Raw genomic sequence first — 14,235 nt, forward strand, 5'->3', positions numbered from 1 at the left:
ATGGGCAGTGTTGTTACAGTGAATGAAAATAAATGAGCATTGCCTTGTTTGCTTACATTAACCAGTCACCTCATTTAAGATCAAACCTTTTGCTCAACTTCAGTTTGTTTAACAGTTCACATTCACTGGCACAGTACAAAATAGTTTGCCTGAAGTCTGGGGACTTACTTTGTCAAGGTCAAGCGTGGCACATAAAGTTGGCACTAATAAGAGGTTGCAAGCAACCGTGGTACTGTTGCATGTTCGGTTCCTAATTGGTATATTGTTCATTTTGGAACAAAAAAAAAAGAAATAATAATGTTCTAAATTACGAATGGGCTTTTAGACAGCATATTATGCTGACATAATAGGCCTACTTTATCCTATGGAAGGTGATGGCTGATGTTTTCTGATCTCACTACTGACTACATATAATTAGGTTTCATATACCAAGGTTGTTTCCATGGTCCCTGACTGTACAATTTAAGTGTTTTCAAGAAAGCAATTAAGATTAAGATGATTTCTCTTTTGACAGGTGTTCCAAGATGTATTATTATCTTCATTTTTTACAGAAAATATGGTATTATGTATTTTAATACTAAACTTTAATATAACTTTTGATTCTACTTTTAACAACCAATAATTTTACTTACAGGTGTCAAGATCACAATGTACTGAAAATATGCTTTCAGTGCATTGCGAACCCTCCGTTTGCAAGGATAAATAAAATTAAATTAAAGTAAAACATTTTTGTTTTTATTTATATGCTTATATTGTAACTGAGTTCCTTATGGATGATTTATCAAAACACTATATGGCCTTTTTTGGGGCAAATATTATTTTCAAAATTCGGACTTGAGACACAGAGTCTGGGGTTTACTAATGAGCTTATATGTTATCATTATGGTCATCATCTAGATCATTACTTTCCAAAATGGTGTACTGCCATGACCCACTTCAAATATTCAGGTCGTAGACTGATGACCATGATGGATTTGATGACATTTTGATAACCAATTTTAAGAATATTTTTGCCAAATAAATGAAATTGTGTTTGGTTTTGGCAATGGTACTTTTTTCTCTTTACCACTAACATGCAGGACCAAGCTGGATTGAAACTGTGAAAACTGTGAAACTGTGTCAAAACTGCAAACTGCACTGAACTGCTGGTTTTGTCAACCGTTTATTACAGTTTTTATTCTTACATTACATTACATTACAGGCATTTGGCAGACGCTCTTATCCAGAGCGACGTACAACAAAGTGTATAACCATAACCAGGAACAAGTATGACGAAACCCCTAGAGAGAAGTACCGGTCCAAGTACAGGGAACAACCGCATAGTTCAACTTGGACCCTGAAGGTTAAACTGATTAACACTAACAACGAGAACGGCAACAACGCAGTCTGTGGAAAAAATACAAGTAGTAGTTAAGACAGTTAATGCACCTAAGTCACTCGTCTTAATTATCAGTTTTGCATCCTCCTTGCCACATGATACTTTGAAACCAAAAGTGTGGGAGTAAGTAAAGCATAGGTTTTTTTTTTTTTTTTTTTGGAGTTTTAAATAAATTGATATGAATGTGTTCCTCCACACATGCATACCTATTAGCAACATTTTGTGAAAACAGGCAGATATAATTTTTTTGCTGTGTGCAATGTTAAGTTGAAAATACATTTTTAAAAAGTGAAAAGAAAAAAACTGGAAAAGCAGTGAGTTGGGCGTATGCATTTTATTTCCCTGTGAACAATCTCAGCAGACTTTAATGATGTGACTTATCTCACAGATCCCTCAGTGATTACAAATGAATAAATCACTGTTGGGCATTTGCAAAGTGAAAATTATAAACAGGCGTTCTGCTGGAGTGAAGTGTAAGTTCAGTTCACAGGGATGCTCTCTTTCCAGTTGTCTGCATGAAACAGCAGCCAGATGTATTCCCTGCTCGAACCCGGTTGTGGCTTCACTCTCTCAGCCATTTATTCATGGATGTGCCAGGGCATTGTCTCCAGGCTTTCGACTCCACAGTCTTAAAACCTTGCCCGGGACCACAAAGCTGTTCAATTTTCATTTGATATCAAATAGCAGAATTTTCATCACAAATACAGTCAGTTCCTGGATTATTGGCATCCTTCATGAATATTAGCATAGATAATTGCATAAAACAAACAATACATGCTGTATAATGATTTGAATTTTCTGCATAAGCATCTGGGGATAGTACTTACTTTCACTCTAATAAAAACATTCTTATAAAAAACATTGTTTTCTCAAAAGCAAAATAATTGGCAGCCCTAAATAATATATCAACATTTTCTATTTCACTGGGGTATAAATATGAGGTTGCACACATGTAAAATCCCTTTGTCACCCATCACCATAGGCTAAAGAGATTTCAGCTCAGAAGAAACAGATGGTTGGTGACCTACACAGATCAGGTAACAGTTATTAAAATTAAATGAACCGTTGAAAATACCACTAAGCATAGTCAATAATCAAAAGGTTTCAGAAGTCTAGAAAAGTTCTACATTTACTAGAAAGTAGGCATGTGCATATTGCCCCCACGCACCTGATACCCACAGTAAAACATGGTGGTATTCCATTGATGCTTTGGGGCTGTTTTTCTGCTAGTGGTATAGGGGCTCTTGATAAGATTGACATAATGAATTCTACTAAATACCAGAATATTTTAGCCCAAACTCCATGCAGACATGGTTGCGTGAACACAAAATCAATGTTTTGTAATGGCGTTCTCATTGAAAGGGGCAGTCCATTGAAGAGGGCAGCACAAACCTTAAAAAATCAAAGATCTTGAATTTTTTTCATTGAGGAGTGGTCCGATTTTGCCTCATAAAAGAGATCTCCAACCTCGTCTGATATTAGAAGTGCCAATAATTTTGAGACCTGTGTTTTGCAGAAAATATTGAACTATTCAATAAAAGATTTTGTGTTTGAAAAATTATGGTAGAAATATGTTTCAGCCTGAAATGTGACTCATTGTATGTGTTGTTCATTTTTTTTTACAGGAATCTTTTCTCATTTTATGAGGGGTGCCAATAATTCTGGAGTGGACTGTATCTATGCATTAATATTGCAAATTATAATTATATTTAAAAAAGAAAACCATGTTACTGGTCCGTATGTGTTATATGTGTTATATTAGTAACGTCCAACTGGAGTTCGGCCATTTCCATATGACAGATTGTATTCATTTAAAAAATCAAGGTTCCTTATCATATTGCAGGTCTTACTGCAGTCTCTTTGATTGGAAAGGGAATGTCATTAATCATTCCTGCAGAATGTTGAATACTTGGTGGAGGAGAACTTTTACAGGAATCCCTCTTAATGGCATAACTGTAGCAGCCATCTTGTGATGGAAATCTTGGTTTCCTCTAACTGCTCTGACTATAAGAATCAGTTTCACAGATTATATACAGTTTAAATATGTATTTTATGTATGAATGCATCTACATTTATATTAGTATTGAGGCCAGAAGGTTTCATATATGGTTAAAAATTCAGGGTGGGTCAGGACTGAAATTACAAATGACATTCAGTTTGATTTCACATAATGTCACTTTTTTTCTATGTAACGGTATGAATGTGTATAATATTACAAGGTACTATATCGGCAGTGGAATTCAGCAATCCAATTAGAAGAAATTACAGTGAATCCAAGTAAAAATTAGGACATTCAATTTTATGTCATTTAAATATACATTATTACAAACCAATTCACTATTATGTTCAGCTCTGTAGTCTTGAGAGACAATTCTTCAGAACCACTCAAGGCTGCTACTGACTATAATGTTAACTAATGTTAAATGCATTTTTACCAGTGTAAATGCATTATTTTGGACTCTGTAAATAAGTGGATGTACTCTCTCAGTCTCAGCTGTGGGTTCAGTCACTTGCTGTCACCTGTGGAGATATGTAAATTACCATTTACCAGATATGTGTGTCACATATACAGTACTGAGTGGAGGTAGCTAACCGCCTTTCAAATGATGGCAAGGATGCATTAGCACCTTCAGTGTGCAGATGTTTATTATTTACAATGCAGGGTGACAAAATGGTCAGTGCAGTGATTCCCATAACTAAGTATACAGTATGTATCTATGTACACAATGTACGAAGCTATTAAGGCTAAGCTATTAGTAGCTAAGGCTATTACAATTTTGCCTTTATGTTAGCTAATCAAATCAAAGCACTGGCACTCGCTCTTGCTCTCAAACATTCTCCTTCGTACACGTCTCTGGCTCTATCCATACACCGGTGGAGGCCTTCGAAGTGAAGGCAGGTTTCATTGGGTCGTCCCTCCTGGTGGTGTACTGCTGGCTCGAAACCGCATGTGGTACATCTCTGGGGGAGATGTCAGGCTTCAGTTGGAAGCTGTAGCGGTTGGAAGCCAACTAATTTGTAGCGCTGCAGGCCTCCAGAGTTTTAACTGTCGATAGTGTGACAGGGTGACACTCCCACTCCATCTCTGGCCACCCTGACATCCTGGTTATCTGCTCAAAGCACAGCAGGCGGTTCTCCATGTCATCCACTGTATAGAGCACAGGTACAGTATCTTGGGGTCCCTGCAGTGGGAAATGCAGACTACACTGTTTTCACTGGCGAGTTGACCCTGGGGCATAGAAACTCTTTGGTAGACCTCTTCTCGTGGTCTTGCATCTGGAGTCCACCCCTCCTGAAGTGCTGCTGCAGCTTGCCACAGCTCAGGTCAGCAGCTGTCATAAACCCATTTTAAGGCTGTCACAATATCACATACACTTTTTTTTTATTGTGAGACAATCAATCCCAATCCTTCACCTAAAACCACATGGCATGTTGTCCCACACAACCCAATTTTTTGTTAAATTTTTATTAAACAGAAAAAAAGTTAGAGAGGCATGGCACATTTTAAGTGATGTTAACTAATTAAGTAATTCATTAAAACCCTGTGAAAACCTGTCAGAATGCAGTGCAATGTTACACTAAGAAGAGTTCTTTAATTAGCTCTGTTCAGTGAATGCAAGTCCCCTCTGTGGGAGAAAGTCATGTGAAGAGAACAAGCGGTTGCCCTTTCTTATGGAGTGGCAGAAATTGCACACAATCCATACGAGGTGTTCAGTGTCAATGTGGAGGTGATGATAGCAGCAGCAGCAGCAGGCCGTGGGCAGAGAAGGCAGGAACTTGAAGAAACATCAACCTTTAGGATCACCTGCATTTTATGTAATAATTGCGTCTTAGAGCTAATGGTCCTCGAATGGGAAAAAAAAAAGTATATGTATACCTTTCCTCCAGGTCTGGACTTTATTAACTGTGTATGGCCAAATTATTATTATTTTTTCTATTATTTTTATTATTCACTGCTAGCCTACTAATGCCCTACAGTGCAGGTTTATTAATTTTGTTCAGTAATTGTATTGCAGAGTTATTTAATTCCAGCTATTAAAGAGCTGGTCTGTAATTAATGCTGTTTGGACTTAAATAGAAAACATTTAAAAAGTGTTTTGCACACAATTACAATTCATTTTCTTTCCTGTCACATAATTATTTTTATATGGTCATTTCTTATATTTGTGTTGTATACAGTCACTAAAGGGCTCACAATACTGTTGCCATAAGAATGATGTATTATTAATTGGTTTGTTGGAAGGCAACACATATGATAGCATGCAACTGCAAGCTGGACCCGCACCTTACATGTTCTTACCATTTCAGTATAGGTGTTCTTACTGTAGCTGGCTCCTTCCTTCATGTTATTTTTGCTTGTTATTTCAGCACTGAGAGCATTCAATTCTAGTTGGAGTGCTATAATATGTAAACTAAATAAACTAAGTAGGCCTAATTGTGCCAAGAAAGATGCAAATACAGCGACAGCATGTTGTGACACATCTTTAAATGGCATCTGACCACTCATTATCTCGTTTGCCATCTTTCATATTTTTGTTGAAGTTGTATGTTTGTCGGAGATCTTCTGTCTTATTAGACAGTAGTGTATTCATTTGAGCTGTGGTGATTCCTGGGCTTACATAGCCGTTGGTGTGGGGCTGATATTATGGCCAGTCCAAGCATTGTATTTTCTGTTGTTTGTTATATTAACATGATCGTTATCAACACTGCCTCTGTCTGTATGAAGCATGCAAATGGTGAGAAAATGTCCCTTCATCATTAGTGTGGGTTATAAATGGCTTGTGACGAGATAGGTGAGCCCTCCCTCTCAGCCTTTTGCAAGAGTATTGTCCCCCATCATTTCTCAATGTTTTGAGTGGCAGAGTGACCTTGCGGAAAGTGAGAAATTGTACTCTGCTCGGTTACAGATAGTGGTTAAGTGGTCTGCTGGGACCCCAAATGAGTGACGTTCTTTCCCTATTTTATGATTTGTGGTGTAAGGGAATTTATTTATATAGCTGGTGTGCACTGTGGTTATTATGTGCTGATGGTTTTTACCCTCCTTAATGGCTGCAGAATAAATATCAAGGGTCTGTGATTTATTTATATTTGCTGTCAAATCAAAAAAGTAACAGCAAAGGTGTTAACCCTGGGCCAGAAGTTCAGAAAATGCTTGCTCATCTGATGGAAATTCCTGAAGTCATCTTTTTGAAATTGCTGTTGCAAATCTCAGCATATGGTATGGGTATTTTTAGAATAATGTGTGCATTCCAAATCTGGTTTATAGCTTAAAGTCGTTTTTGAAAAAGCTAAATAATTGTTTAAAAACATTTTTGCTGTTATGTTCATTGAAGAAACCCATGCTGTGATAATGTGTCAGTGTTTTAAGACTATTCACCATATGTTTGGAACCTGTCCATAATAAATAATATAAAGAGGTAAAATGGCACTGGTGGAAATGTCCCATAATTCTAATGGAGGCTGATATCGCATCTGAGACTACTCTGAGGAACTGTTTGTATCTGATATCAAACTTGAGATGACATGTTTCTATAGCACAAATTATTATTGCTTTCATTATGAAAGAGACAAGTAAGTTTTAATTTAAATTCATCAATTCAAGAATGATTTAACGTAATTTGGTAAGATTGCTAATGATTGACTTCAGCTGTGTTTGTGGTTGCACTAAACTGAACTGGAAATAAAGAATAAACATTGGCAAAAATTCCACAGTTGATTCTAATCTAGTGTCATGGCTGGAAGCTTAACCTTCTCACAATTGCCTGCTCCTACTGCTGCCTGTGCAAACTGCTCCTGCCTTTGTTTGCTGTTTGTTCTGATAATACACATATACATGGCAGTAATCCTCTTTTAGTCCTGTGCAAGCACAAGCTGGATAGCAGGCAAACAAATTTGTGTGATTCTGTGAAGTATAATCAGAAGTAATTCAGATGTCTTCTGATATGTGGTTCTAATCTTAAAGGTGGGCTTTTCTTTAATAATGTGCCAAGCTGAATCTTATGCCTTGCAAAAATTAAGAAGTTTAGTAATGTAACGGTGATGATAAAAATTAAAAAAAATTCTGGCCCAAACAGAATTTTCTTTCCCCCTCATATTCTGGTATGGAGATTTAAAAAAAACACTGGGCCGCATTCACAAATCATGTGTACGATCAGATTTGATGGTCCCTATTGGACTCATATAAACTCTGTTAAAGTTAAATTAACTGTGGACATTTTATTGTATGAAATCTGATAACCAAAACTTTAATGACTGTCTCCTGTACGTAGGTTCTGGACTGAATGATGGCCAGTGGCATGATGTGCGGTTTTTGGCCAAGGAGAATTCTGCCATGCTGACCATTGATGGAGATGATGCTTCTGCAGTAAGGACCAGTACCCCTATTCAGATTCAGACTGGAGGCGTGTACTACTTTGGAGGTAGATATTTTAATACTCATTATTCTTCTCTGAATTTGGAACGCTTGATTGAATTTGTTGACCCATCTTATTGCTGCAGCATTTTCCATAAGTTTGGGAGAGCTGAGACTAGCATGTACATCCATCCACTTAATAATGTTCAGACAGTTGCTACTATATACAACTCTGTACTCCACAGTCACTGTGGTACAGACACTGTGGCGGTTTTGCAGCTGTTGCAGGGGTGGACTGCAGCCACTGACTGGTGGAGTTGCCTTTATGTATGGAGACAGCCGTGCTGACTGAAACTCTTCCTCTATGGGCATCAATATGAGCCAGTCACATTTTAGCCTCTGGGGCTACCTGCCAGAGTCACCACTAGCACAGTCAGGATTTGATTACTGGCAGTGAAGTGCATCACTGCACTGGGAAAACATGCTTTAGCTGGATGCACCCCTGATAGCTCTATTTAATACTTTTTTTTTTATCCTATCTTAATTGCAGATTGTAGTCCAGAGTGTAAATGTAGGGAGATACTCAAAGTCCAAAGGCTAGATAGTTTTATTTGCTGTTAAATTTGCTAAAACTTGAAACTGAAAAAAGCATGATTTAAATGTTTTGCCTCAACCTTTTGTCTTCCACATAGAGGTTTCTGTACAAAGAACTTCTTTGTAGTTGGAAGTGCAAAGAGTGCCAGAGTAATCTACATTACAATACCATGACTTCTCTATTATGTGCTTAAAGAAGAAACCACTGTGAATTTTAATACATTGAAAAATATGAGTGCAGTCATATTTAACTGAACTTCCATTAAAACTCAGTGACTTGAGAAATTTCCCTTAAATGAGACTCTTCAGACAGCAAATTTGAGTTCTGAGAAGCTGAGAAGTTTGTTCCCACTGCAGTTATTTTCAGGTTGTAGGTGTTATATTATATTCATGGAAAGGCACAGTTGTTCTAATGCATAATGAGTTATATTAATAAAATGGAATACTGCACTGTCTCTGTGGCTCAAGGCACGCTTCTGTCATCACATTATACGCAGTCGTTCGTCGCTGTAATGACTAACTTCGTTTTGGATGAGCAGTGCTGAAACAAACTTTGCATTTGTGCGCACCTGGAAAAAGTATGAAATGTGCTCATGCTCATGTTTAGATCTATATGCATGCACGTTATGAATAAATTAACTGTTATTTTTCAGTTAAATTTATGAAGGGGGAATGAAGACCAGGGAAAATTTTCAATGGACGATAAGACATACTGTATTCTGTTATATTCTGCTCTATTCTATTCTCAGAACAAGAAGTGATTACTCATCCAAATCACAGGAGCAGTATTTTATGGTCAATTGGCCTTCCTTCCTTCCAGCTAACAGTCTCCTCATAGTTTGTCAGTTAAGAACAGAACAAAAACAGCCCTACCAAAAATCAATAACAACAATAATGCATACTCTCTAATGCGATGCTATCTGGCGTTTGGTGGGCTGCAGTGCATAGCACCATCAACCTGATTTTGAGTGAAAGTACAGTATTCTCTCCTTCTCACCGTAACACACTCATCGTCTGAATTACTAAAATGTGGAGGAGGAAAGGCCTGGCTTCAGACTGCTGGCCAATCTCAGCTTTGAAAAAATTTTCCCAGCGGTGGTCAGAAAATTAGATCAAAAAACCTTTCTGTTCTTATTGATCACAAACTGTTGCCCGATTTGTTTACAACTGATTTTTTCCCATTTTAAAAATAGGTGGACTTTTTTTTTGCAAACTAGAGGGTTTTTACCCCAATATCTACTGAGAACACCTACCCCTGTTAAAATTTCCCATTAATTTCAAGGAACTGATCGACTTTGCAAAAGTCACATTCAAATTTAAATAGATGAAAATAATAAAATTTGTCTTCCAAAGGAAATAATATAATGTTTCCTCCTCACAGAAAATAACCTATTATAAATTGTGTCCTGGTGTTGCTTATTGTGTTAGAGCATTCCCTTAGAGCCAGTGTTATTGTGCTTGAGACTGATAAGAGATTTGATCTTACACAAGAGCTATCACAAATGAAATGTAACAGAATATAATCATCAAATATAAGCATGTACTCAGCTCCTAATAGTGAGAGTAAGGTCACAACTAATCGTCATTGGACCAGATTGTATGCTTATGGCTAATGAAAGGGGTTTCATCTCTGTTACATTACAGCTTGTGAGTAACTATTGTCCCTTATCAACCAGCCTCATTACCTCTGAGTATGAATTTCCAGCCATGTGCACACACGCACACACACACATGCGTGCGCACACACACACACTCACACAGAGACACACACACACACACACACACACACTTCAAGGCAATTTATTCTCCCATTGAACAGGTTTTTTGAAAAAAAAAAAAAAAAGATTAAGAACCTTTTTATTGCTGCAGGTAAGTGGCATGGATTTGGTTTAAAAAATCATTATAAATGACACCATTGTATAAGTTATAGATAATATACATTAAATAAGGGATACAGTGAGTGGACAAGAAGAGAAATCCTACACAGAATTGTTATTATGAAAATAAATACCCAACCTATAATGTACAAGGCTTTCAGTCGATTAAATGATTAAAGATCCAAAAGTGTTGCCACAGCGATGTTATTTGCTTTATATTGCTTTATATTATAAGACTAGCATTGACTAGATGTAGAGATTTCAAGGTTATTACCATTCAACTGGTTTTAAATGGTTTAACTTATAATTCCAATATGTGCAAGAGAGATGTAATGTCTTTTTCCCCTGTTTCTTTTGAGGAACATTTGAATAAATAAAATAATTTTAAAATGATTAAGCGCTAAAAAATGTTGTTTTTTTAGAGGGGACCTGAACCAAACAGTTGAGACAATGGATAGCTGGTGTCAGTCGTTTCGATAGTAAGTTTTACATAAACCTTCCAAGATACTGAGGCATCAAGGAAATAGTAAATGAGGTGGTAATTATGCAAGACAGTAACACTCTGTTACTGTACGTTTGTGTTTTTATTCGCATCATTGCAAAGAGAAAAGCCTATAAGGCATGTTTGTGGAAGATAAGGTCCTGTCTGCAGCATCGATATATACCACATATATTCCAGCTCTCATTACAGGAGAAGTCACATTGAATTGGAGCAGAGCCTTTTTTTATTAATCTTGGCATTTCCTTCCAGAATTGAGGTCAGGCGTGTCATTGTGAGTGATATGTGTTTTATCGCTGTCCCCCAGTTGTGCAAGGTCAAGTATTACACTGTGAAGGATAGAAGGGTTTAGACTCTGAGTGCGTAGACATCCCTAGAATACAGAAATATCTACTCTTAAGGAAGAAATTGACCCAAAAGCTGAATGTAACCCCCTGGTGGACAGAGGTGAGGTTAGCCTGTAGTGGACATCATCAAAGGAATAAATGACAATTCTGAAAGCAGGAGTTAATTTTCTGCTATGAAGTTGTTGGGTTAAAAAGTCATTCCCTGTTTCTTTATTATCAGAGATATAAATGCAAAAGATGTCTGTCAGTCACTCCCAGTCATCACATGAAAAGTATATGGTGTTCAACCCATTTGTCTCTTCAAGGTGTGCATTTCCTTGACTCTCACTGTGGCTTTTAAAATAATTCCTATCTGCAACACGTTTTTGTTAGGCACAAAGCAGAGATTTATATCCGGAAGGTACATTGTAATCGAACCGGGATCAAGTCTCAAGTTGGCAGCATGGATAGGTCTCTTCTCCCTCAACGCTTTCTGTTTCAGTCCAGTGTCCCAAACCCAAAACCCATTTTACGGAGAATGGTTTTGCTGTTCTGGTGATGGGCTTTAAAAATTAGTATCGGACTGACTTAAGCCAGCTGTAGATTGAATTTCTAAATATAGAAGAGGGCTTTGCACGAAAAGAAACCCAATTCACAGAGAAACATGGCTACAGTGCCTGCACCAACTACATGTAGAAAGCAATAGCTGTGTGCCCTGACATGAATTCTGAAAAGCTGCTGGATTATACATAGCCTGATCATATGAAAAAATAACATTGATAAATACATCAAAATATATCTTTCGGTGAAATACGTTGTTGTTTCCTTTTTTGATGCACACTGTGTTAGGTTTTATAATATTTAATAATAAACTGCTGAATGGAATTATATTTATGCTACACTTTTGGAAAAAAGTTTAAACACATCTATCATGAATTGAATTATCTTTACTTGATTTCTATCTTTTATTTACCAATATGTAATGTAATTTAATGTCATCGATTATCACTTTTCATGATCAAAATGTTCATTCACGCAAATCATTATGGTTTTCCGGGACTTTCCTCTAATGCACTGATTTATTAATTACTGTAATTGAGGAATGTGAGTTCTACAGCATGTGTTGACCAACATGTTCAGGACAGTCACAGTCCACATAATCATTTTGTAAAAAAAAAAATTCCACTTTCAGGATCAACAAAACTGCAAACATTCAAAACGAAACAAACTAAAAAAAATGTATGCACATTGGCACTCATATTGATGCTTTCCTGGCACTGTATCATTCCCAAAGGAATTTTCATCAGCGTGTTATGAATTATGCATTGTGTGCTGGTATTCATTAATCTGCCAGACTTTTTTTCTAGGGGCTCGGCACAGCGGATGTTCAAGAGGGAATGGGAGCCCCCTCAGGAACATCGATAGGCTAAAAGATTTTAAACAGTAGGGGAAAAAAACTCACAGGCAAACTCACAGGCAGAAGCGCAGATTGGGGTCCTGCATCTCAGCACCACTGCGATCTGTCTATCCGTTCATTGATCACTCACAAGCCCCTGGCACTTTCCCAGGGAGTTCTGAGAGCTGGCAGCTGTGAGAGGCCCCTGAGCGGACATTTCCAGAGCGCGGCTCTGCATTCGGATCGTACGTTGTCATCCGAGGACAGGCTTCCTCGAGGGTATGCGCTAACGGCCCAGGGAGCCCGTGCGAGGGTGCTTCCTTCCCCAGCTCGCGGAGGTATCCTCGCGGACAGGTGGGCAAGGCAGACGTGGCAGCTGGTCCCTGAAAAACCTGAGGAATTTTCTTCACTCTGACAGCACGGAGCTCGCAAGGAAAACATCGGGATCCTGCAAACATCTTAAACAAATGGCTTCCCTCCAGCTTTTGTAATCTGTCTGTGGAACATCAAGTGGGCTCTGTGATTTTTGAAGCTCAATGGGTACTCACAGACAAACGCGGTGATGTGACCACCCACTCAAGCATTTTCTTTTAGTTCGGTTTGGTTTTGATTTGTTCTGTTTTAATTGCGATTGAAGCCTGATCATCTGGATGGAGCAGATGAGGTTGTTCTATGCTGATCCTGTCCTCCAAATGTTGGCCATGCAGTTGCTAGCTTTCATGGTGTACACCGAGTTACATTTACATCCCCAAAAACCTCACACACTGGCACATCTTTGTTGCCCATCCGGGACTGTAATCTCAGGAAGTGTCTCCATGGTTTCAGGTCAGACAACAATCACTGTGCAGAAGTGGCACATGATGATGGCCAGTCATCATGAGAAGATGACAGTATACATCAATCAACAAGTTTTTTATTTTATTTTATTATTTTTTAGATGTGCATGTCAACCTGTCACGAGATAACAGAATATACACAGGTTAATTGCTGGTCAAAGGGTTGAAAAATACCTGTACAGTGTAAAATGCCTTACTCTGATGTTTTTTGAGATGGCTTGTTTGAAAAAGAGACTGTATTCACTGTTGGATATTTAAGCATAGACTGCCAGATTTCTAATCGATTATTTAATTTATTAATTACTTTTCTTACTGCATATGAACAATGAATGAATTGTGGTCATTCTCAAATCACAGATCATTCTGAAGCAATATGGCATATAATGTCAAATCTAGCCTCAGAATTTGACCCAAGGTTTTCAGTTGTTTGCTGCAGTGGGAGAGGTGTCTGAGTCCTCTCTTGACCTCTGACCCTCACAGGTTACTTCCTGCGCTCCAGCCCGGTGCCCACGCAGCGCTCCTTTCAAGGCTGCATGCAGCTGATCCACGTGGACGGGCAGCTGGCTGACCTCCACGCCGTGGAGCAAGACAGGCTGGGCGCCTTCGAAAACATCAGCCTGGACATGTGCGCCATCATAGACAGGTAACCCGGCAACAGCGCCGCTCCGGGGTGCGCGGTGCCACCTCTGTGACAGTGGGCAGTGCCGCAGTTACGCTGGGCACCGGGGTGGACCTGGGCAGGCCTGTTGTGGCTGGGGGCTAGGCTCAGCGGAGCTCAGCTTGGCTTTGCTGGAGCTCACCCCTCTCTGCTCCCTCTGTGGTTACTGCTGGGGGCAGATGTACTTCAATCCCAGTCACAGCAGGACAATGCCCACAGCTCAGCTGACATGCAGAAATAAAATGGCATATGCTCAGTCCATTGAAGAATGTAGAGCCTAAGATTCAGTGCCACCCTCCAGGGGATTAATTACCATGCA

General features: G+C 38.6%; 1 protein-coding gene across 2 annotated transcripts in view; it reads left to right on the forward strand.

The window, feature by feature from the left end:
- cntnap2a (contactin associated protein 2a) overlaps positions 1 to 14,235 on the forward strand; it is a 311,365-nt gene that overhangs the window by 171,199 nt on the left and 125,931 nt on the right. For both annotated transcript variants that reach the window (XM_035415431.1, XM_035415432.1), the window contains exons 9-10: positions 7,648 to 7,797; positions 13,739 to 13,901. In XM_035415431.1, the coding sequence (XP_035271322.1) occupies positions 7,648 to 7,797; positions 13,739 to 13,901 (313 nt within the window). The remainder of the gene's footprint in view (positions 1 to 7,647; positions 7,798 to 13,738; positions 13,902 to 14,235) is intronic.

Source organism: Anguilla anguilla, chromosome 4 (assembly GCF_013347855.1).
Source record: "Anguilla anguilla isolate fAngAng1 chromosome 4, fAngAng1.pri, whole genome shotgun sequence".
Classification (NCBI taxonomy): Eukaryota; Metazoa; Chordata; class Actinopteri; order Anguilliformes; family Anguillidae; genus Anguilla; species Anguilla anguilla.